Below are 26,853 nucleotides of genomic sequence, written 5' to 3' on the forward strand. Positions count from 1 at the left end.
TTATTATTTTACTCAGTAAGAAAATGGGTCCGTACACATGAAAATATGTCTGCTTTTATATTTTAGGAAGGGCGTATTTTGCATCAAAAAGTTTGAACTGTTTTCCTTTTCTTCTTAAGTTTGACTATCCATATCCAGTGCAGTGTCAATACTGTAAGTGTACAGCAGATTTAAATGAAGAAGGGAAGTCTGATTCAAATCTGCAAGACAACCACACAAAATAAAACTTAAACGGACATTTCCTTCAAAATGCATTAAATTAACTGTAGCAATATTTGTAAATAGGTAATTAACTTCAAATCATGTAAAAAAAAATAAGGACAACATATAAACAGATAAAAAGCCCACATTGACAGAATCTGCCAAGCTGTCATTTCGGTAGCTTCACAGATATCTCTTTACGCTTTCACACACTCTCTGTCTTTCATTCAGGGAGAGAAAATGACGTGAGATAATAGCGGGAATACATAGATGACAACAGATTCTTTCACAGGCTGACTGGAATGGAGGAAGAGGCATGTCAAGACTTCAAACAGAGAGTGAGATAGAAAGAGAGAGAGAGAGAGAGAGAGAGAGAGAGAGAGAGAGAGAGAGAGAGAGAGTGAGAGAGAGAGAGAGAGAGAGAGAGAGAGAGAGAGAGAGAGAGAGAGAGAGGCATACACAGAGAGAGACAGACAGAGAGAGAGAGAGAGACAGACAGAGAGAGAGTGAGACAGACAGACAGAGAGAGAGAGACACTAAGTGGAGGGTGTGAACAGATGTGTATATGGGCAGTGACAGATTCCCAACCGAGCTCTCATGCAAAAGCCAGCAACAAACCCATGATGATGACAATGATGAAGGACGAAGGCGAACCCATGCTACGTGTTTATTCCTGATGGATCATAGAGAGCACGACTGCAGATTGATTCTATTAAGATAAGCCTGAATCAAAAACGTGTGGGGATGTTTTAGAGTTAAACTCCCCAGTGTGTATCTTTTGCATGTGTACAGCATTTTTGCAAATTCAAATTTACAATATAGCAATCTAGATATATATATATATATATATATTTTTTTTTTTTTACATTGCTATTGTACAATGTCTCAAATGTGGTGAAGTTTTATTTGAATTAGGGTCTAGGGTCAGTGATTTAACTGCCCCTATAACTGACCAGGGCAAAAAATTAAATTAAATAAAAAAATACGAAATTTATGTTTTATTTAGGTCACATGTTAACTTAATTTTAATAGATTTATAAAAATGTACATTACTTTCCTAAATACTTTATTATACTTTATTCCTTTAATCATATAATTTCATATCTGAACATGCAACATATCAAAATTGAAAGAACAGAGCCTCTGCTTTAAAAAAAAAAAAAAAAAAAAAAACAGAAAATTTTATACTAGCTTTAAGCATTCTTTTTTTATCAACACTTGAATGTGAATGTGGGCAAGCTTCATAAAAAAAGCAACATTTCTTTTTTGTTTTGTTTTTTAAAGACTACAACGTGCTTAAGCAATGCTTTTATTGCTTGTTTCTGCTTCTTTTGCCTGTGTTTTGATCTGGAGATTCTCTACTCTTTCAGAAGTTTCGTAATAGCACCCCCTTACCGTATAACAGTGAAACCACAGAAAGCTGGAAAATTCAGCCAATGGCGGGGAAGCGTTTTCTCATTAACCCCTTACCCGTCACCCCCAATTTTGGCAAGGGCTGCATACATGACATACCCAAAATAAAAAGGTTGCTGCTCATAAGTAATTCTGAATAGACACATAACCAACATATATTTAGAAAGCCAACCCTTGAGAGTTTACAGTTCAAGACTCAAAATTAACCAGACTGTTATTAATATTGAGATATATAAGCTCAAACATAAAAACAAAAACAACAAATATTAAGAATATATTTATTAAGTGTATAAAAATATTATGTGAATTTAGGATAGCAACTTATCACCACAACTAAAGTGTAGCCACAACTGTGGTCATGCTTCATTTCAATTCTGAGGAAAAATTCTGTCAACGGCGATGAAGCGTTGTCGGGGAAAAAGTTAAGTACTAATAATATTACACTTTAAAATACTTGCTATCAGGCTTCAATTACTTTTTTATTGATTGCATGATTACATATTATTCACACAATGGCAGAAAATTATTCAAAATTTATTGATTCTCCTGAAGTTCCTTTAGTTTTGTGGAATTGCACACACAGACCAGCCACTAGTCAGGTGGCTATAATTGCACAGAGAATGTAACACTGAATAAAAAAATAAAAAAAAAAAAAATTTTTTTTTTTTTTTTTTTTTTAAATAATCAAACACATTAAAATGCACAAATAGCCATTTTGTATTTACATTTTGTGATTCACAAACTTTTTTTTTCAGCCGAACCTCTTTAACCTAATACATTTACTTGAAGTACCCCTTCAGATTTTAAGATTTTAGGTCAGACACACAGTTTTTTCCTTTGTCAGTCAATTTTGCGACTTTGGGCTATTTGGCTTTTTACAAAATGTTGTTTCAAACTAATGGAAAGAAAACATCACACTTTTCAGTGTTGGTTTTATTGCACTTTATCTATTTGCGTCTGTAGATTTCAATTACAATACAATGTCACTACAATGTCTTTAGAGGCAGTTATCTTAAAATATGTTGTTTTTTTTTTCCTCCTGCACCGAGTCAGAAATCTCCCCTTCAGCAGCACTTACATACACCAAACTTTACAGTTTTATTCCTATCCATATTCTGAAGGTTTTTATATAATTGGCCAAATTTTATACAACATTTTATTCCTAAAAAAATGATGAAAAATATTATTTTTTTTCTGGCTGTTGACAGCATTTTTAGATGTATGTGTCCAGATTATATTACCTAAAATGTATAATGTAATGTATTACATTACTAACTACAACTGTTATCATGTCATTTGGAATCAGTAAAAGACTACAATTTGTAAGTAAATGTATATAGAGTGTGTATAAATGTATATATAGATTTACAATGAAGATGATAATTAAGCCTATACATATGGGAATACTGTATATATGGGATTATGCGCCCTGTTTTATTTGCCTATTTCTTAAAAAGTAAATTCGCACTCTCCTCAAAAATGTATCACTGCCAGTAGAACAAACAATGCAGGACAAGCTACACACTGAAGTTGAATGCTTAAGAGTTATTTTGTTTGTTTAAATCCATAACTCTAAACACGTGCAACAGAACGGTTATACTTGCCTTAGCAAAACAACTAATAACTTTAAGTAACAAATTCCTCTAGAGTGACTAGGAGCAGTGTGGTGTTGGTATGCTTTGTTTACTGCTGTGATTCAATTACAAACAAGCATAATAACAGCGACTGTTAGTGGGAAATATGCAGGTGTTTTCCTGATGATTGTGAGATTGTTTGTGCTGATCTAACAGATGGTTGGAGCAGCTCTGCAGCAAGTGTTGTTTAAAGCACCCCAGTCAAAACTGGCCCTAAACTTTGTGATCTTCAGCAAACACAGATATTTAAGCCCACACACACGTCATGATGTCAAGAGACAAACATGCAATCACAGACAGCATGGGCTGGAGAGCATTCCAGAGAGACAGGACATACATCCTTTACCGCAGATGGCTGTCGCTGTGTCGAGTACTGAACTACTTTAGCTAAAGGGAGGGAAAAAAACTCCTCGAGCCCCAGAAGTAAACAATGATGAATGAGCCGAGCGACTGCTGTAAAATACAGCCGAGTGTACTTGTGCCTGTTCATTTCATTTGACTAATTGAAAGAGCGCAAAGAGGCGTGCGATATTTCACCGTGTTATGAAGAGGTTTTTTTTTGTTTTTTTTGTTCTCAGGACGCAGTCTGAAAAGTGCATAGCCCAAGGCCAGTCCTGCCATGACCTGAGTGCTCGGCTAACCCTGTCAGACATAAAATCTGCATTATGCTCAAATTGATGTATTACTATGTGACACATTATGAATATTACATCACAAACACACAGCTGCTGTCAGTCAGGGAAAGAATAGTCATCCTCTGCACCAAGTGAAGCATGGGAGACATTGCGCGAGAGTGGCGCCTATTGGGTTCATCTGTATAGTAAATGATTCATACTGAACAGTGTTGAGAAAAAGGCACTTAGGTCTAAGGTAGACAAAAGAATTTGTTTCTCCCCACCGTTCTTCCCACCGCTAGGTTTCATGTTGAAAACCTGACAAATGGTGGTAACATAGCGTGGCATTGCACTCCCATAGGCCTGGGCTTGATAATGAATGCATCGTTTCATCTTGTAGGAAAGGAAAGGATAGCAAACACTCATTTGTGGTTATCACAATTCACACCTGAAATCGATTTTGCAAGTCTACAAAATAAAAAAAAGAAGAGTGTGGTTATAGCCTAAAGTATCAGTCTTTGCTTGTGCAATGTGATTTATGGTGTAGTGCAACAGCCGTTCATCCAAATAAAAGATTACTGGAAGTTGCCAAACTACACACTCCTGGGGTATTTCTCTTTTTTTCCAGAAGAAATAAAAACATACCAGCAAAACAAAATAAATTCATGAGTACCAGAGTACAAAATAAATTCACGAGTATTTTTTTGCTTCAGGATACCACATATTTCATATACAGTGAGGCCCAAAGGTCGAGACCACTAGTGAAAATCTTAAAAGAGGGGAGAAAAATAACCTTTACAAAAAATTCTTACCCAACCCCAAAACTTTTAACGTGTGTGCATGTGCATGTGCATGTGCGTGGGACTGTGGTCCCCACAAGGAAAACAGCTTATAGATCATAGTTTTTTACTAAATATAAAAATACAAAAAAGTTTTTAGGGGTATGGTTAGGTGATAAAATATACAGTTTGTACAGTATAAAAATCATTATGTCTATGGAAAGTCCCCATAAAACATGGAAACCCACCAAAGTTTTCTACTGCATTATATTTTAAAAGGTAATTTATTACTGAGATGACAAAGCTGAATTTTCAGCATTATAACTCCAGTCTTCAGTGTCACATGATCCTTCAGAAATCATTCTAATATGCTGATTTGGTGCTCAAGAAACATCTCGTATTATTCTACATGTTGAAAACAATAGAAAGTTCAAAATAATAGTTATAACATTATAAATGTCTTTGCTGTCACTTCTGATTAATTTTATGCAGTGTATGTAGTGTAGAATCTGAAATATTCCTAATTTATTTGCCACATGACTTTTCTTTGTTTTTGTTTTTCAATTTTCCAAGTTTACAATCCCAAATTTTCAATGTGGTGTCATACTTTTGCATACTTCTGTATAGTACAGTTATTAAAAGACAAAAAAATAATAATTCAAAATGACTACTGTGCATGTTCATCAGTATGGCAGTGTTCTGACCTGTATCTCTGATAGTCGTCTTCATCTTTGTCCATGCTGACCAGCTGGTTGGGACAGGCCTCATTTCCCAGAAGGCTCAGGTATTCCAGGGCTGGCGTCACTTCCACCAAATGCTCCAGCAGGGCCTCGATGTCGGTGAAGTGTCACGGGGCAGAGGTCAAGGAATCCAGGCTGTTAATTACATTAGCATTTACTCTGCGCTCTACCCTGGCCTAGCCAGCCAGCACAACTCCGTCAAATTTACCGAAACTCTTTGAAGGAGCTCAATAGGCATTATGCTTGAGAATACAAAGAGCGGGTAAATTTAAGGGCGAGATTTTGGCATTTGCTGCGAGTTTGGCTGTTCTCTTCCCCCGTTCCTCTTCCCATTTCCTGGGTGGCTGGGTGCAGAACATTAAAAACATTGACAAAATGATGGATGCCTTGTGGTAAAAACAGTTAGTGACTCCCTAAGCCATGGACACCCCCTCCCCTTCACCCAGCACAGGGAAACAAACAGCCACTTCACAGCAAATTCATCACTAATACATTCACTTCATTGGAAAATGGTGCCCGAAACGTGTCAAAATACAACCACACTAATGCAGCACTTGAATTTCAATGGCAGCAGGCCACTACAGGATGTAAATAATTGGGCCATTAGCATGTGCAGACCACTTCACAGCAGAATTTGGGTCTGAGCTGCTGACACTCTGTCGGAGGAGAGCTGTTTGGAGAACAGAGGGTAAGGCTGCGTCATTATTATGTAGATGGATAGCATCCAGCGACAAACAGCAGAGCATAAATTTTCGTCAGGCTAGCACATTTACTTTTGCCATTTATTTCTCTTTGCATCTCATCACACAAACTGAATGTAATGTGTAGTAGTGATGTAATTGCTGACTGTCAACAGCCGAAAATGTGAAATTTCCAGTTTGGCTTCAAAGATTTACTTTTGGTGTGTGGTAGCTGTTACATTACTCTGTTAGCTTATTAAACAGCTAATGCTATACTGGAAAATGTATGTTGGTCATTTAACTCTGTTTGCTCTGCTTTCTGGTCATGTGACTCTACGCTAACATACTGTAACTATGATATGGGTCATCATTAGAATATGGTCTAATGGGGCTTAATCTTCCAGTCATGGGTCTGTATACTGGATATTTTGTTTTGCCTCTTCTCCACTAGAGGTCACCATGGCACAAACTCAAGTGAGTTTATCAAGCAACCCCATTAGACAGGAGCTCAATTTAACACAATAACATAATTTAAAGAGATAATGTGTAGCACAAGGAGATACACTGCATTGCACTGAAACTCACAGCATTTCCTGTCATGTTGTTCAAGCATGAACTGAAAAGCAAAGCTTGAGAAAGGATATTTGGTTCTTATTGAGCGTTAGGGTATGGAGCCGTGGTAACCTGGGCAACCGGAGGTCATTTCCGAGAAGATTGTTGTCCACAATCAGCTCTTCCAGTTGGCTGAACGCTTTCAGGGCTGTCAGTGACCTGCAATGATAAGGCAAGAGAGGAAAAATGATATGGCCCTAAATCTGGGCAGCCATTATGTGCAGAAATAAATATTTCAGGCGGGCCCTTTCACAGGCCGGAATAGTTTGGGCTTGGGACTGTCAGGAGAGTGAATGATAAGAATTAGTGGCGCTAAGATCCCCTGGCATGGTGCGGCATCCTTCACACGCTGGCAGCGTGAGTGATGAGGGTCACTCGTGAGTAGCCAGGATTCAAAACAAAAGGGCTTCAGAAATGCAGTGTGCGGGATGAATTTGTCAATGTCTTGTGCCTTCAGGCACCCAGCTTTGCCTGACCCTAACCCTCCATTCCCAAGATAAATAACTCTGTCACAGTTCACCTTCACTCCCCCAACACAAATTTAACTCGTCATCCATCATTTTCCCGGCTCAACTATAATGCCTAGCCACAAACGGAATGAGTACAACTTCTACAACTTCTCAGATGAGCCGCTTACAGTTAAAAAAATTGCTTTTAGGGGGGAAAAGTTGGACGTTTCTCCCTTTATTCCCCATTGTGACACCTAATCCCCACAGACGCGCACGCACATCGTCCCCAAGGACTTTCTCTCTGTCTGGGTCTTTTCCCCGCCCTGTGCTGGCATAAACATGATGGAGGGTGGTGCTCAGGGTAATGTCGGGGCCTTGCAAAGTTCATGACGCGGATGGTGCATAAAAGCCGGGGTGTGTGTTTCTAATCCCTCAAATGGCAGAGGCTGACAACCTACAATGTTATGTGTCCACCCTTAGTTAATTGACATTTACGTCTGTCAGCGTCCTTGAGCAAAGAACAATTAGATGGCAACATGATGCTAGTTTTGGACGAAAAAATAACACCTGCATTTCATAATCTTATGAATTCGTTGTCGTGAGACTTTTCATGGTACAGTTGCGTGGAAAATCCCATGGCAATCTGGGAAGAGCTCACAGGAGTAAATGTTGATATCTAGCCAGGTGTCTCTCTGTCTTTGGATGACACCCAAATATTGTAAATCGGTCCTGCCAATTAGTCTCGTAAAACTCTCTGCTGTGTTATGCAAATACCTCACTCTTATCCTGTAGAACATGGCTGATGAAATGTTGTGGGCTTTAGAAGAGAAAGAAAGCAAACATATAAGCAGAGAGCCAAGAACTCCAACCACAAGAGAAATATGTTCTATTTGTGTAGTCAAATCGCACAAAACTCCACGCATACAGAGAAATGTCCCTGCTCGATAAATGAAAGCTGTTCTGTGAGCCCCCTCCACCTGTTTGCCTCAGCTGTATCTGGGCGGTTGTAATGTTATTAGCCGCTTAGTTAAGAGGCATCCACGCGTCACAGGGGGGTTGCTTATTAATTGTTGTTTTCGTGTCACTACCGCTGTGTGCAAAAGGTGATTTAATCAGTTAAATTCACAGCCAAGGGAGCGGCCAAATCACATTCAAAACAACAAACAGGGATTCAACCCTAATTTAACCACAACACATTGTGCCTAAACATTTGCGCTGCCGTTTTATACAACATCTGTACAGTGCAGAAGGGGAAAACTTTCAAAATATGTTGGTAACTGAATGATTAATTGCCAAACGCGCTTAAAAGAACGGCTCACCGAAAATGAACATTCTGTTATTTACTCACTCCTTATTTCTTTCCTATGGAAGCCCAATTCTGCCTTATAAATAAAAGGTAATAATAAAAAATAATAAAAAAAATAAAGATATATACTATCATTTTTGTTACACTTTATTTTAAGGTGATGTAGTTACATTGTAATAACTCATATGAGTACTAAGTAATAACAACTAACTACATGTACTTACTATAGAGTTATGGTTAGGGTTTAGGGTTAGTTACTTGTAATTATGTATAATTTACTGTTATTACATTTACTGTTTATATAGTAATTAAATGTAGTAACGTGCAACTACGTCACCTTAAAATAGTGTTATTTTATATATATATATATATTTATTCTTTATTAAATCTGAGGCAGAAACCGCTTGAATACATTTCAAACCGCATATCCTTCTATTTTGTCCATGATGGAGCAGAAAAAAAACAGAAAAAAAACGTCATATTCAAGTTTAATATTCTATACATAAGAGTGTGCTATAATACAAGACTAAAGGCCTGTTCACACCAAGGACGATAACCATAAAGATAATGATAAAGATATAGTTCTAAAAATCGTTCTCAACATTAAAGAATAGCAGAGTTCACACCACAGCTAAGACGGTGAACGGCACGGAGAAATTATATCATTAGAATCACTTTCAGAACGATTTTATCCATCTAATGAACAATTGACAGCCAATCAGAATCAATCCTGCTATAATGAGCTTGAGCATTTAAAGTGACAGACAAGCATGCGCTTAGAATAAACAGAATGATAATACAGTTATATTTACAGTAATTGTTCTTGGTGTGAACGGGCCTTAAAACCTGGTGTTTGTTTACACATTACTGGTGTCTTTGTTACAGTGTAATTATACATTTAAGTACTAAGTAATGTTTATTACCAACATGTTATAGGGTTAGGTTTGGAAATAGGGTTTGGTTTAAGGTTAGTTGCATGTAATTATGCATGATATACTGTTATTACAAAAGTAAGTACATGTAACATGAAACGAGGACAAAATAAAGTTAACTTATTACCTAATTACCTGTTATCTTATTCATAGATAATCTTGCATTCTGCATATTCAAATGAACATGCAACATTTGGCTACGTCATACTTCAAAATTCTTTGAATATACTGTACAAATCGTATAGACTGATACTTTATGCCAGTCAGAAAAAAAAAAATGCCTTAGTCACTTTGATCTGTCCTCCACAGAATAAAAAAACAACAACTTGAGGGCGAGTAAATCTTGTGAAAACTAAAATAATGTCAATACACAAGCAATCTAAAACTCAATCACACACAAAACACTCTCAGGTAGGAACTTCTCTGACTCACACCTCGTCCCCATGGGGAATCCAAAACCGACTGCACATTTTCACCACCATCTTCAAAGTCACACCACAATGAAAGAATAGCACAATGCAGAGAGCGCCGTCTGATCTAAGGCGAGAAGGAGAGAGATGGATGGGAAGACACGAGAGTGGGAAAGAGAGATAGATTTAACGAGCCACACCAATGAACCCACTCCTTGTTAAGATAATTATGATCAAGCTCATTGTCACAGTGAATATCTCAACGTGTTTGCCAGTGCAGCGTGTCTGGCTCTATCTTGCCTGAGTTAGCAAATGGCTCACAGACCCAACTGCTAAACAACTGCTGCTGGAAAAACACATGATTACACTTCATAAATAAGGTGACCAAATGATCATGATACAAATTTAGGACAGGTCAGAGATGGCTTGGTGGATAATGCGGACATTACAATGTGTCAGTGACCCCTTTTTAATCTGCCATTGAGTGATTTACAATAAAAAATTTATTCAGAGGTGTTTGTAATAAAAATACATGTTTACATTAAAATAGCTTGGATAAATCTGATCTTTGGACACATTAATCGCATTATTTGGACAATTGAACAACAGCCAGGGTCCAAAATTGAAACTCGGCAAGCACCAATTGTGCTAGTGAGTAAATGAAATGAATTAGAGAGAAATTTTAAAAGGAACCAAAGCATAATACATTGTTTGAGACAAACTGTAAGAATGATGTAATAGGCACAAACAATCTAATCAAAAACACGACTAACGATGTTTTCTCCTAACAAACATGAAAATTGTACCACCAAACTTTATCTAGGATTTCTTTTCATAACTCCACGTGGCGACACATTTCTGGAAATCTTCCCCTCATTAAGCCAACCAAAATAAAAAGAGGAACAACATTATGGTGTGTTTTTACATTTTTGTGACATGTTTAGTTTTACTGAGATACAGAGACTAGCTTGTATATGATGTGGCTAATTATTCGGACAAATAACATCCTGACGGTAATTCTTGCTCGTCAAATTGGGATCTCTTGTAATCCCATTATTAAACATAATGCCTTGAATGAGGAGAGGAAAAATACTGACAGAGAAAGTCGATGGCATTAAAAGAAGGTCAAACGAGTCGATTATTACCAAAGGTTATGTTAAAAAAATCCTGTGTAGATGGTGACAGTTTGCTGACATGTGAAACAAGCGCTCGCTGAGAACGTCTGCTTCCACGCCTTTTCAAATGGCCGCCATGTAAATGCTGTTAGTCAACCTTTCAAAGCCAGGGCCTGTAAAACAAATTACTATGCAGACTATCCTCAAAAGAAGCCAAACAAGAGGACAAGAGCTCAGACAATGACACAGAGATGGCTTGACAGAGATGGATGGATCGATAGACAAATACTAATGCGGACATGCTGATTGATAAACTGCTGCTGACAACAGGGGAAAAAACACTCTGTGATTATTGGTTGAAATGTCAGTCACTGCAGCCATTAGTCAGCCAGCTTTCACAGGTCACATGTCCAGGGAGGGAGAGACAGAGAGAGTACGAGTAAAGAGAATTCAGATACACCTGCAGAGTTGATACAACCAAGTTAGCAAATAGCGCTAACCGCAAATAACATATTCTTAGACACAGCACTCATTCAAGCACACTCACGATGCCTTTGTATTCCGAGTCTGCGTTCCAGCAGTGATCCCATTCAGCAAAAGCCTCCTTCTGTATGATACTCCCAGCTTTGATATTTCCCTTTGCTATGGCCAGTAATTCCCTTGTTTGCTCGCCGGTTTTAAAAGGCCTTTCTCTTCTCTGCTCTCTTTTTTTGAGTCCCCAGTGTGTCTGTTCTTGACAGAGCAGCTCTGATCATTCTTTGATATTAGTCTCTCTCATATCCTCGGCTCCACAGTGTCACCCATGCCATGTGTGTGGAGTCAAAACTGGGTCCCAGAACAGCCAAGGGTGATCTAGGCCGTACATATTTACCAGCTGATCTGCAACCAGCACCACAGCTCGGTCTCAAAGTATGGTCAACAGTGGATGGCTGCCCGGATTGTTTGGGATCTTTTCCTGAGTGTGGATTGAAATCTGACTTCAGGCCTTGTTTTAAAGTTAAAGAGTGGAGATTTAACATCAAAGCGGTCTCCGGTGCGGGAAAAGTAATGTTTTTATTCCGAAGAGGCTGCGAAGGCTTGGGAGTGACAGGCAAATTGACACGCTGTTCACAGGGCAAAAGATAAATGTTTGATGAATTGGCCAATCCGGTTGGAGTGATGGGCTTCATATGTGCATAATGGACTGGCTGCCTGGCAGTTCTGATTGCCTGCCAAGATAAGAAACTATAATGAATGAAAGAGGGAAGCGGGGCTGTAAAAACAGGGATTGGACTGGTTTGAATAAATGTAAAAAAACACGAAGAAAGAAAAAATGCACATGACACCGCGAAGCTGTCCATCAGAGGAAATGACAAACTCCTCATCGCACAGAGAAAAATGAGTGAATCAACTATTTCTCAGAGGATGATCTGCAGTTGTGATAAATGTGAGGTAGAACGCCACATCTGCCTATTGTGTCATTCTCAGAGTTTTATTAATCAACCTTACAACCTTGAATATGATCTTGACACCAGCTTCATGCATAATATATGTGCCAAAGGAGCTTAGATGCACTCCTACCTTCAACCTGCATGAAATTCTGTTTTCAATCTTCAAAAACATGATGCTTCGGATGCGGCGGCACAATAAATCTTCGATTTGGCAGTATTAGGCAACCATTATCTGGCTTAATCTCAGCCCCTCCAGTCCGCCTGACATCAAACATGTCACCAGCCCTAGGGTGGCAGCAATTTACAGATCACATGTGTAAGGAAATGGGCTTGAGCTATGTTGCAATTTACATGTGTTAAAGGCTTATGGAGCAGTCATCCTGCAGTTTTAATGGGACGCCCACTGGTTGGGTGATTTTCTTCCAATATATAATGTACATTTTGGCTTGTTATTTACGTGGATATTCACAAACCTGCAGTGCATAATTTGGCTCCATTTAACAACACTCATTACAGTACTGCGTATTACACATATAAATAACAAATAGTTATATAAAGAGTTAAATGCTAGTGTTTTGTAGATAAAGAAAACAAAACCACATGGGGTTTCCATGAATAAATCGACATGAATAAGAAGTATTTAATTAGTCTAAATTATCGGGTTATAAGAGAAGATAACAGAAGGTCACTTAAAGGAATGGTGCGGCAAAAGAAATATCGGAATTTACACATCCTCATGTTGTTTCAGCTCTTTATTTTTTCTTAAGCAATTTGTTCAAGATTCTGCTTTACAAACAAGAAAAGTAGATGGTACAGTCAAGCTTCAAAAAAGCATATCATAAAATGGCTTAAGAAGTCTTGAATGGACTACTTTTAAGATAACTTTATGGTTCTGTTTTGTCCTTTTTGGAGCTTTTGATCCTTTGTAAATCACAATCCACTTTCTTTGTAAGAGCAGCTTGTACGTTCTAAGCAACATCTTATTTTGCATTTCACAGAAAATAGAAAATAACATGCGGTTGGAAGAAAGTAAGTGACAAAATGTTAGGGTCAAATACATCTTTGAAGGAAAAAAAATCTGTGATCATTTACTCACCCTCATTTAATCATTAACTTTAACTCTGTGGGGGAAAAAAGACATTTCTCAAAATATCAACAGAAGAAATAAAAGTCATACAGATTTGGAACAAAACAAGGGTGAGTAAATGATAACAGATGATATTCAATTTTGGGTGAACTATCCCTTTGGGGCAGCCTCTGGACCAGGCAGTAGTGTGTTGGGTTAGGGTGGGGTTAGTCTCGCGTAGCCAGACCTTCAGACTGACGGCAGAAGGTCTGGACTTCATCGCAGCTTTCATTGGCCAAGGACCGCCCAAGAGGACGTTTGACTGACATGTAAAGACATGTAAACCACTCACAGTTTGTTTTGTTCTCTGTCATGTTTAGGGGCGTGAAAATGTAAAGTCGATGTCCCTACATTAACAAACCAGCATGCATCTAACAAATTATTCATTCAAGAGCATTGTGCAAGTTTACTGCACCAGTGGCACCATAAACTTCACATACTTTAGCATTTACAGTAGATCCTGGTAAGCGCTCATTAAGCTGGTAAGCTTTCCTCTTCCATAAGGGGGTTTGGCATCACAACAGCTTGTTTCCAGGTGGATCGTTAAAGAACGTGACACACACGTCTCCAGGAAATCCTGTAGAATTCAGACGATGACTTCAAAACTCCTGAAGTGTTTCCCATTTTGTGTGCCATATGCATCAGACGTTCAGCCAACTGCCCGTGGGCGTGACGGCTGAGGCTGAGACTAGGGTGGGGTTGAGTCGGGTCGGGCGGGGGTTTTCGACCAGAAGAAGGAGTGAGGCTAGGGATGAAACGCCTGGTGAATTATAGACTGCCTCTCAAGATTCACAGCTCTCAGTGGTAGGAGGTTAATATTCTCACATGTCATTAGGTCCGCTGGCTCGGCTGACGGCTCATTGAATCAGGCAGCAAATGATTTCCTCATGCGGCAAAGGACAGCACACTTCAAAGGGAGAAGGGGCTGAGGTCAGAGCCGCTCCGCTGTGATTAATAGCCCTGGATCAGTCGAGGTTGGCTGTAAGGTAAGAATGTGTCTGAGGCTTTTGACAGAGCTGACTCTTTAAGCTGAGTTTGACCCCCGGCCCTGGCAAACTTTGTTTCCAGTGCCAAGTCTGACTGACCTGATGGGCCCTGTCAGGGGCAACCTGGACTTCATGAGCTGAGCTGCAACGTGCACAAATCACCTTGTGTTACAGAGTACTGAGGGTGTCTGTCCAAACGCTGTCTAATCACTTACCCTCGCTTCAGTCATGCAAAAGGCACAACCTGTACTTCAAAGGACAGCTTCTGGAACAAGCGTGTGTGTTCTTTGGGTCAAATGTACACAAATTGAAGTTGTCTAAATTGACCAGCAAATCATTTTAATTGACAACACAAAAATCTAAAGCAGTGCAGTACCCATTTTTTTAATTTTTTTTTTTTCATTATCATCGTGGAAATGAAAACAATCAAATAAATGGATACGTTTTCTTATAATAATAATAAAGAGCAGGACTGACAGTAAGACTGTTTATTGCAGAGACACTGCAGAGACTATACAACCACAGAAATACCACAGTATAAATTGTAAGAGAAGTATTGACTGTTGCAGATGGGTGCATCCAATATAGACAGCTTCTTGGATTACAATGGGATTGGTTTAGTTTTGACGCATCACAACATTCCGCTTGTGTCCAGTGTAAATAGTGTGTAAAAAAAGGTTGTTTACTGTTGCCAAGCAACATTGCAAAACAACTATGTGCCATCGCAAGTGTGTTTACATTGGCTAGTTTCATAAGTAGTTTCAAACACAACTCATCCAGTCAGATTTATAATGTATTACTGTTTTAAATTTATCTCAAGGTGTAACGTGAAACAGCTGTTTACACACTGTTGTCAAACATATTTTTTTGGTTCACATCATCTTTTGGTTTGTGTTGATGAAGTTCCGAATAAATAAATAAATGAGATGAAGTAACTTACATTACCGTATTTAACTTAATTATGGATAATAAACATTTATGCACTGAATTTCCGACAAAATTCTATATTGCTATTACATAAAATTACACGTCACTCATCACATACTCTCCTCAACTCATTAATATAAAACAAATTATATGTAAAATTAGGGGGTTAAAGGCATCCCACTTTGAGGCCTAAACTTTTCAATCTGAAGGCCAAACAACAACAGCATTATTACACCAAAATCATTAACATTATGTAAAATCTAGATGCTATTCTTAAGATTAAAGTAAAAACAGAGCCAGCCACTTTATTTTGGAAGCACTGCAGCGTAACTTTATATGGGTCTCCTGGTAGAGAAATGGTCGACACCATTTCTCTTCATGCCTCATGGCCTCCCTGTCTCTGGTGCAACCCAGTTTCTTTAAACGACACCACTGACTGATTATACCGCTCCTCGCAAAACAAATGCATTCTCCCTTTCGTACCGCTGCCCTGAAAATCAATTCTATTCTTTACAGATGGCACCATAGTCATCTGCCATCACTGTTTATCTGCGAGGGAAATGAATCTTAAGGCACTTTGCATTTAGATAAATACCAAAAAGTAAAATCAATGACTTTGAAAATGATGAAAAACTGGGGGGAAATACTATCAATGGCTAAAATATACAGAATGGCAACCTACATGTAACCATTAGGCATTTGCAGCAGCGGAATTACTATGAGTAAAAGTAAAAGTTCAGTCTTTATTCTATATAAAAAATAAAAAAATAAAAACATATTTCAGTTATAGCAATATTCCAATAAACATTATAATCCATACACATCCTCTCTTGTGGAAATACTGCATATGCTTGATTGAGCCATTTATTTCAATTTAATTTTGATTTTATTTAATTAATTCTGCCTCGTAATTTAATCAACACATTAATTGTCATTTATGCCCTTGTCAACAGCACACAAACACAGTGAACTGTAACATGTTATCTGCTATGCTCATTTCTTTTAATGCTATAAAAACAATCATTATTGAAAGGAAAAAAAAAATATTCATAATTACTATTTGTAACCATTATTACTTTTGTTTGGACATGCAGGGACATAAAAAGTGGGTATTCTGTTAACAGTCATATGCCAGGTCTAAAAATCATAATACTGACTTAATCAGGGTTAACACATTTACATGGCACATTCATTATTAGACTAAAAAAATATTCCAATATTAATTCAATTTTTTTATGTGCATGTCCTAAACATCAAGCATTTGACTGGAAGGCACAAAGCACAGATATCTGGGGTTGAGGCCGTTGTACTGTCAAGCTGCAGCCCTGTATGCTTGAGCATCTATCTAATAGCAAATAATCACTACCTTGCTGTCACTTCATGGCAAATGATCAATGACACTTGATGGATGACCCTGTCAGGGGCCTGCCCGTGGTCTGCATCACTCCCATCCCCTCTCACAACCACATGAGACAGCCATGATTCCGTGCCTTATGGCCAACCACACATTCCTCCAAAAAAGCTTTCATTTCACTTTCTCAAAGCCATAAATGAGGGGATCCGAGAGAGAGAGAGAGAGAGAGAGAGAGAGAGAGAGAGAGAGAGAGAGGGGAAGGAAAACCAGTCTTTATCCAGCCGATGGTCACTGAGAAAAGAAATCGTAATTTTTCAATATTAGAGGGAAATTAAATCATCTGATGATCTAATTGGGAGGATTACGGTCCCCCACCTGTGCTGTCACTCTCTGGGGCCCCATTACAAGGCCCTTATTAGTTTTTACTTGGCAGATTAAAATGCGAGCGCCGCAATCTTTGATCTCTCACTTGCTGACACAAATCCTTTCAAGCCCCAACATTTTCTGCTGGGTAATTAATGCTAATTAAAAGGTTTCAAGCAGTCAGTGAGCGCCGCTCTTCTCCCGTCCAAATTGCCATCAACTTCCCCTATCTACGGATCTGCATGTCATGCACATTTCCTCATCACGCACAGTTTTATCGCAACGTCTATGCAAACAACAAATTATAAACTAAATGTAGGCAACTTGCCAGAGTGGTATCTTCTGACAGTGCATTTGCAAAATATAGAAGCACAATCCTTAGATACTAAAATAAACAAAAATAGAGCCACGCCACACATAACTTATGGGTTTTGAGTCAATTCGCCAATCTCTAATTCACGAGCAAAATGCAGAAATGATGCTAGACAGCTTAATGTATGTTTTAAATACTTTGAAGCTATAAAAGGATTTGTTTATATAACTGTCACATGTAAATGCAGCCTGTCTACAACACTGTAAAAAATTTCTAACCCTCCCAAATCAAAAATTTCAAGTGACCGATAACATCTAAATTTTTCAATTGGCCCAAGTGAAATTCTTGTTGCAATAGTCTGTTAACATTGGCTCAATGAGAAATAATACGTCAGACTAATTGAAAAATTTTGATGTTATCGGTCACTTGAAATTTTTGACTTGGGGATGTATTTTTTTTTACAGTGAATTTATGTATACATTGAAGAACAGGTTAACAGAATTAAAGTTAAGAATTGTACCTCAGCCAATTTAGAAATTCAGCATTTTCACATACAAATAACCAGTACAGATATTCCAGTTAAATATAGGCTAGTCTTTTATTTCTGTTAAGTAAAAGTATACGCAAATAAATCTGCTTGTAATTAAATGAAGACTGGTTAGATTTAACTGCAAGTCTCTCTACATTGGCAGTGCTTTGAAACCACTTAAATATATGAGGCATATCCACCCTGACTCCATCATCACTCACTTATTATGTTGTAATTAGCTGTCGCTCTTCCATATCATTATGTAGCTCAGTAAAGTGTCAGGTATGAAGATGTCTCCTCCTGACGAGCAAAAGGCAATATCATTATACAATGCTACAAAATGATAATTACATTACTTCTGCATCAGTACCAACCCTATGTGATAATTAGACGCATATTCAAACCAATTAAACTCCTGATGCAGCCTGTTTTTCCCCTATCAAACATACAGTTTGACTTCTCCAACGCCCTGTCACAAATATAACATAAATCACATAAAATGTTTCTGGGACTCAGAATAACCTGTACACGTAAGGATGAAAAAAGGGAGGTAAACAGCGATCATCACCATTTTAGGTTGTGAATATAAATTTGACCTAATTATGAACATTACATAATCCCTATTAATCAACAGATAACTCAACTTAAAGGGATAGTTCATCAAAAAAAATAATAATAATAATAATTCTGTTATCATTTAGGCAAGGCAAGGCATTCCAAACCTATAAGACTTTCTATTCATATGGGAAAGGCAAAAGGAGTAATTTAGCTGTTATGTCCAAGCTGCTCTTTTCAGTAAAACTGAATGGGGACCAGGGACAGCTGTGGTCAATATTTACTTTCATTGTATGGAAAAGAGCAGCTCGGACATTCTGTTTAACATCATCTTTTCTGTTCCACACCAGATAAAAAAGTCATAATGGTTTGTTAAGACACTTTTCATTTCTGGGAGACCTATTCCATAAAAATAAATGTAAAAAATATTCTACACTAAACCAGCAGGTGTGAGTGTCTGTCCAAGTAGCATGTCAGTCTATCATGGTTGTCTTGAAGGTCAAAGGGGACATAGATGTTTATTGAACATTATATTCTTATTGCTACAGCACTTTCTTTTTTACGTGTAACCATCCTAGACATTGATTTGTTCCTACATCAGTCAGATCTAAGAGGAAATAGGAAGGCCTCTTTTTCATTTTCAGATGCCCTCTCTAATCCACAGGCATGCCACTTTAAAAGAGGCACGTGATGGACGATATATGCAATTTTAACTGAAGTTTAGTTTGATGGAAGATTATTCTCGTTCTCTCTGCCATTGCTTCATTACCTTAGAAAAGGCAGGAATCATTAAAAGAGGCAAGTCCAGTCAAATCTCGGCATAATTCTATAGAGTTGAACAGCTGTCAACATCATTAACCATCATTTCTCCAACTCGCTTCATGACTTATGAAGTGTTCTTTATTGTGTAATGATCCAAATCTCTTACAAAATCACTCTCTTCAAAGGCCCCTGGGACGTACCACCCATGCAGCCTGCCGACATGTCAGAGGCAAAGATCAAATGAAGCGCAGTAATTAGGTACTTTTCTTTATCTTACAGTCACCTGTTTACTTCCAGTTTCAGGTGAAAGTCGCATAGCTGTAAAGCGAGCGTAAACAATGAGTGTGTGTTAACGAGCAGAGGAATAAGGTAAAATGTCTTTGATGTCTTTTGTAGTTCAAAAGCATTACTGGGTAATGATCTCAGACAGCTGAGCTTGAAGAACGTAATGTAAACACTGGCCACGTGAAGGTTTAGAGGTTCACCAAAACAGCTCATGGACAAACCTGCTGTAATACTTTAAAGTAGTGGTTGGGCTACAGCATTTACATTTTACACTGGACATCAAGTGGTGACAAAACCCTGTTAACAAAATTGTTTACCATACAAAAGTTTAAACTTACATCTAGTTTACTGTAGGCTAAAACAAAAAACTAGATAAGGTAGATAACTAGATAACTCGAAGATATCGTCATCTCTGTTGTTTTCTGCGAACTAAAGAAGAAAAATGCAAAAAAATTGCTGTAACTCACGCAAGACTACAGCTGACGACGGCATCTTGGAAGTTTGTGATAAACATTGGCGCATCTCCTGTGACGTAGGCGCTAGCAACGACGTATAATGACGTGTAACGGTGTAGTAGTGGTGTCCCATTTCTTAGGGGAATATTTTCACCCCTACGCCTTGCCACTCTGTTTCAAGGGGCAAGGGTAAGGGGTAGGCGAAGGGTTAGGGGTAGGCGAAGGGGTACAAAATAGAATTGGGATTGGGCCTAAAACTAAAATAAAACACAAAATGAAAAAAAAAAAAAAATGCTTGAATAAAAGACATGAAATTGGATAGACAGAAATTAATATAATATAATATAATATAATATAATATAATATAATATAATATAATATAATATAATATAATATAATATATGTAATACGTTCAAATACCCCCCCCCCCCCACCCCACAGACACAAAACACATTAAAAAATTAAATTAAACATTAACATTAAAAGTGTTGTACACAGATTCAGTGACGCAACACAAAAATGTTCAACCAGGAAAAAAGTCAGTTTTCTGTTAGTTTGAGTGGAAATTCTCTTGGATTGTATGCACAGCATTTGACATTCACAACAAAATATATGGGAAGCCATAATTGCTTCTGCCTTTTGAATAATGATAAGCCTATTTATCTTGCTGTCCTAATTATGCACAATTACACATCCACGTCCCTATCAGAACAGAGTCAATAACCACTAGTTTCGAGTATCTCAGCCGATTCCACATGTGCTGTTTGAGTAATGATTGAATGATTCCTTAAATACATGCTACACATGAAGCCATGACAAATTAGCCTGGGAGATGGTCACAATGAAAAATACTCCCTGTATTTTGACTCGCTTTGTGTGTTTATCTGTCAGTGTATGTGTGTGTGTAGCCTCCTGCTCAGCAGGGGCGCTGAGGCAGTGCCGCAGGGGTGATGCTTCTCAGGGGCCCGAGGACCTACAGTAAATCTTCAAACAATTTAGACAAACAAAAGGCCACTGCGGCAGGAAAAAAGACAAGGAAAAACAGATGAATAAGCAACATCAATTACTACCAGGGTTGACCTGTGAGCCCCCACACCACGGCTGGCCCCTCACACCCAGGGGTGGCAGATTGAAGCTGACATTTCTGGAGTGAGAACAGTACGGCCTCACAAGGCCTTTCCTCTGAGTGCGGACAGAACGAGAGAGAGAGTGCCAGCAGTGGGAGCTATGAATGAAAAATCACGCATAATAGGTCCCCGCTTTAGTTTAAAGTGAAACAAAATGGCTCAATTTGAGCACTTAGCCTGTGGAAAATTGGCGGCGCTGAGATAGGACAGGAACATGCGAGGGGACAAGCGAATCAACCCTCTGATAAGTAGACTATAAGGGGAACAAAGCTGAATGTCCAACAGGCTTACCAGTGAACTCAAGTGCGGTTGGGCCCCTCGAATGGCCGCTTCAGTCTCGGCTTGCCCTACGAAAAAGACCTCCTTTCCCCTCGGTCGCTTTGTGCTCGACCAGTAGTTAAATAAATACAGCGCTCATATTTGTTCAACACACCACGCTTTGTATCGTACCATTGGGCATTTCCATGGGGACGAGAACAGGGTAAATGCATAGGAAAGCAAACAGAATGAATTACAAAGGTATTATGTTTTTCTAGAAATCACATACATTGGTGGAGTGTTTGCGACAGGGAATACGTATAAATGTTTATGTGAGCAAACTGAGTGTAATAGCACAGTACACACTCTTAATCAGAAATTTGACTTGCATACTACTGGCCCTACCACTGACTTCTAGGTTTGGTTTAGGGTTAGTAGAATAAGTTAACGTGCATGCAGAGTTAATAGAATGTCTGTTGGGAAGCATCAAAATGAAGTGTTAGCCGATATTAAGCAGACAGTCTACTCTAATGACTGGTAGTTGACATGTAGTTGCAAAGTTACTTAAAGTTAGTAGATCGTCTAAACTGGACTATCAAAATAAAGTGTTACCAATAATAATTATAAACATAGAAACCAATTTATATGGACAGAAATTCCAGCACCACTAGCGTAACGGAATTGCAAAAATAACCATTTTCAAACAGGTTTCCTGAACCCTATGCTTTCCACAATATAATATAATTATAATGACTGTCAAAAATAACACCTTAATTTCTGCAGTTAATATTTTCTGTTATTTTTCAGCATCCTCCAGGGTATTGGCGTGCTGTCTGCACACAACGAAACTTGCGCACCGAAAGTCTCTTCTCAGACACCGATTTGAGTTCTCTTTTGTGTCTTATAGTGCTTGAAAAGACAAAAACACACAAAATTGTCAAATTTTGGTAAGTATCCACGTAAGCACAGTCTTAAATGAGCAAAAAAAAGTGTTAAATGACCATACAGAGTTTGATGTGTGTCAGCTTTGCGTTATGTGCATCAGATCTTAAAGTGACAGAAGTCTAATTTACCTGCTGTTGACTGTCATTAATGTTAATTAATAAAAGACATAAAAAAACACTTACTGCTCTTGATTAAATAACTGTTATGAGTTTAATATGGATCAATATTTCATACAGTGAAGATCATGCAGTGTTATTTTACATTTGATTATTAAATTTCTGTATTTATTACCTCAATACTGTTAGACCATTGTATAAACATTGTTCATTTGTATCAGTTCTGCATAATATTTATTTGTGCTATCGTTTGCAATTTGTTTATTTGTTCTTTATTTATTATGGACTGTTTGTCTTTAAAACATTTTTTTTAATTTATATTAGTTAGGCCAGTGAATTCTTTACTGGTATGCAAAATATGTTGGTGTCATTTTTTTTTTTTTTTTTTTTTTTTTTAGAAAAATAACATTTTCTTTTCCCCGACCAGGCCATGTGACATTTCTTATAATGGGTCTATTTGAAGATTATTTTAAGTGTGCTTAAATTAAAAATTGTTATATTTTTTTAAAGCCTATTAAATATAAAATGATGTCTTTAAATTATACTGTAATGTTAAATTGCTATAATTATTAATTTTAACCCTAGAAATTTTGAAAAATAAATCCATTTAATAGAGACATCTGTAGCTCTATTGATATTGGGCATGCATTCAAAATACTTAGTAAAAAAGATGTCAATATAAAAATACATTAAAAACTTTCATGTTAGGTGAGATTAAACATATCATAATGATTTCTGAGCGATCATGTGACACTGAAGACTGGAGTAGCCTAATGATGCTGACAATTCAGCTTTTCAGTTTCAGTATTTCAAAATAATAATCACAACTGCAGTTATAATACATGATAAAATGCACATATGCATGGTTATATTTTTCAAAGGTATAACCAAACACAAAAATAGCAAAGGGGGAAAAACAGTAAAACGTGCTGCACAACACAATGCCCCATGTGCATGCTCTAGTGCTATATGTGCACAATCTGATCTGTGTTTTATTGACCAACCTCAGACAGTCTCTATAGTAACAACACACACACAAGGGTGTAAAGGGACGTTTAGGAACATTGCCCGGGGGACTGTTTAATACAATGGAGTGAACAATAACAACAACCTACACAATAGACACCAAAACCAGGGAAAGCAATCCATTTCTGCCATCTGATTATCAGGCATATCAGGGACGTCATACTAAATATGCCTGTTAATCAAAGCTGTAATAATTTATAATGCACAGCTAAAATAAGATAGGTTCCAAACTGTAGTTCAAAAAAGTCAACTGATAATTAAAGTGATTTTATGTTTTAGTGTGTACTTGATGTCACTGGATTTCATTGTGCACTTGATGCATTTACACCGCACATTATTAGCTGTTATTTCAAAAAGCACAAAATAGGGATCTCGGTGATTCATGTTCACAGACATTGACAGGAGTCTCAGATCCTGCTGTATTCTGTAAATCAGACGTTAGTCATAGCGGAAGGTGTCATTTAAGAGAAAAAAAAAACTCTTTGATATTAAATAAGATGGAAGCAGAGCAGTCATGAAATATTTGACCTTGCTAAGAGCTCTACACACCTCTCTAATCTGACTGGCTCCTTTTTCAAACAATAGAGCTCTTTAAATCGCTGCAGCTATCAGCACAGCTCAAATAGGTCTATAATAGAGCTCTATCTTCTTTGCAAATGGAAATCCAGTCAAGGGAGGAGATGGGAATCATTTTCATCTCGTTGACATGCAGTACAACTGAGAGTTTTGTGGAGGAGACACGAGCCTACAGGTCAATTTCCATGTCAGCACTGTCTGTTTTTTTGAAAATGTGCAGCTTTGAAGTTCAATTTTATGCAGCACTAAGGTGAAAGGATGCATTAGGGGCACTTTAAGTTCATGAGGTCTTGATAAACACATTAAACGTACAATACAGAAATGTATTGGTTATTTACATGAATTATCATGAGCAAATTTATCAACAAAATTATAAAGACGACATGAAACGTTTGTGAAATGCATGTTATATTCCATAATGGATATGATAATTGTATGAAAAGGGGTTTTCAGTGACAAAAACAGAACAGAAGCATGGCAGGACTGAAAGCATCAGGTATTAATGGGATTGTGAAAAGTGGGCATCACATACTATGATTGAGGGAAAGGTTTGAAGTATAACAAAGCTTTGTGTAGTCAGCCGAAAAGGAAAGCTGTTATCAAATATATGAAAGTATGAACACTACACACACATTCGGTTTAGGGTCAGATAAGAATCTTCTCCAAGATTGCACTTATTTGATCAAAACACAGTCAACAAATATTGTGAAATATTATTATAATTTCAATTTTAATACATTTACTTTTTAATTATTTATTTATTTATTTATTTCCAGTCTTCAGTGTCACGTTATCCTTCAGAAATCATTCTAATTTGATCAAGTAACCTTTCTTATTATTATTCTTTTTATTTTTTTTATTTTTTCTGCTTAATTTTGTGGAAACGGTGATGTTACATTTTAAATGTCTTTACTGTCATTTTTTAAAATCAATTTTAAACATCAATTGCTGAATAAATGTACCAAATACTTTTAAAAAAAAAATACTGACCCAAAACCTTTGAATGATAGAGTAAATAAATAACCAGGAATGTCAAAAAAAAAAAAAAAAAAAAAATTATATATATATATATATATATATATATATATATATATATATATATATATATATATATATATATATATATATATATATATATATATATGGATGAATTACTTGATTGAGATAACAGATTTAGTGCAATTTAGCTGCAACAACTCTATATCTACAACTTCAATTGCAGTCAACATGTTTATATTTGTGAGGGAAGAAAATCTGAATGAATTAATTTGCAGTTGCATTTAGTAAATCATATTAGCCAGTAAATGTGTATACAGTACATTTCCATGGCCAAAGTTGTCCCTCACTGCGCTTGCTCAATACTCGACTCTGCTTATCTACTTTAAAGCTTTGATTAAATAGAAAAAGCACAGATCTTTCCCAAGCCGCTTTTACGATTCCTCCTAAAATGGATTCTGCAGAGAAAGGGGGAGAAGGGTAAAATCTGAAGTGACACAAGACAAGAAATCTATTTCCCCCCTCAGCCCCTTCCTCTCTCACATCCTCCAAAATGTAAATGCATTCTCGCTCAGTTCAAGCCATAAAATACTGCCCTTGAAATATTGAGTGACAGAAGGAATTATGGGTTATTGTACTGTCAAAATGCAAGACAGCTGTATGATGGGATACTGTGTTATTTAGACAATCAGAAACTTAAGAGGCAAAGTGACACATCCCCCCCCCCCCCCCTCCACCCCTCCACCCTCCACCCTCCACCCTCCTCTCTCTCTCTCTCTCTCTCTCTCTTTCTCTCTCACACACACACACACTAGTGATCAGTTCCAGACAGAGAAAGCACTTGAAACAGAGAGAAGACCAATAGCAGGAAAGGTAAAGATACTCTTCTTCCATATGTAACACGTCCAGTGGTCACACTCTATGCTACTGCTGCTTGCCAGAGAGATGTATTAACTTCACATAGGAAAAGTTTCCACTACTGTGATGTAAAAGAGGTAAATTGGAGGAACAAATAGATTTTGTCTACAATTTTGTCTCACTGTACACAGATCAGATGAGATCGAATTCAAGGCTTTTATGGACTAAAGAACTCAGGCATCCAGACACATTTATCCAGTGTACACCCGGTATTACCATCTGTTTAAGGTGACTCACAAGTGGATGGTGCTAAATGTAAGTTTCAACAGTGTATAAACTGTTTTATGATCCGATCACTGAAATCACACAGAGGTATCCACATGCGGCCACGTTGCATTTGTAGTGTCAACGCTAATCTGTCTGGATGCGTCCTGGACAACAGTGAAGTACTGCTTATTCACCTGTCAATCATCCACTGTGCTAAAACGTGGCCTTTGAACTTTGCCAGTTACATGCAGATTTATAAGAAAATAACTAACCAATCAAAGAAAATCTTTAAAAAAAAAAAAAGTAATAATTACTAAGTATTTTTAATTTGCATATATACAAGTATATTTAAGAGCAACAGTATTTATATTTTGATGTAATGTATGGAGTCACAAAAAAACTCTTATCTTATCACAAGTGGTCCCAAGAGATGAATCTGAAACGCATGTAAATTCCAAATTGTGACTGACCACCCGAGACAGATGTTAATAGCAAATGTAAACCACCATTGTCACAATGAAGCACACATTTACTATGAAACCTCACTAAACACACTGCAGATGCCTCTCGCTCTCTTTAAATGTATGCATTCATTTATTTTGTAACCAATTAGTTGAGCTGCCATCCCAGCAAACAACCAACATGCAGAGTATAAGATAATGACACATCCATTTCTCCACATGTAAAATAAAGAAACAAATAATGAATAAACCC

At 37.5% G+C, this 26,853-nt stretch overlaps 1 protein-coding gene across 1 annotated transcript in view; it reads right to left on the bottom strand.

Annotated features, from left to right (window-relative positions):
- Window positions 1–26,853, bottom strand: part of lrmda (leucine rich melanocyte differentiation associated) — a 283,768-nt gene that overhangs the window by 100,328 nt on the left and 156,587 nt on the right. The window contains exons 3-4 of the mRNA XM_084093122.1: window positions 6,706–6,832; window positions 5,346–5,485 (exon numbers count right to left, since the gene is read on the bottom strand). Coding sequence (XP_083949248.1) covers window positions 5,346–5,485; window positions 6,706–6,832 — 267 coding nt within the window. The remainder of the gene's footprint in view (window positions 1–5,345; window positions 5,486–6,705; window positions 6,833–26,853) is intronic.

Source organism: Abramis brama (assembly GCF_963993115.1).
Source record: "Abramis brama genome assembly, chromosome: 19".
In the NCBI taxonomy this organism is placed as follows: domain Eukaryota; kingdom Metazoa; phylum Chordata; class Actinopteri; order Cypriniformes; family Leuciscidae; genus Abramis; species Abramis brama.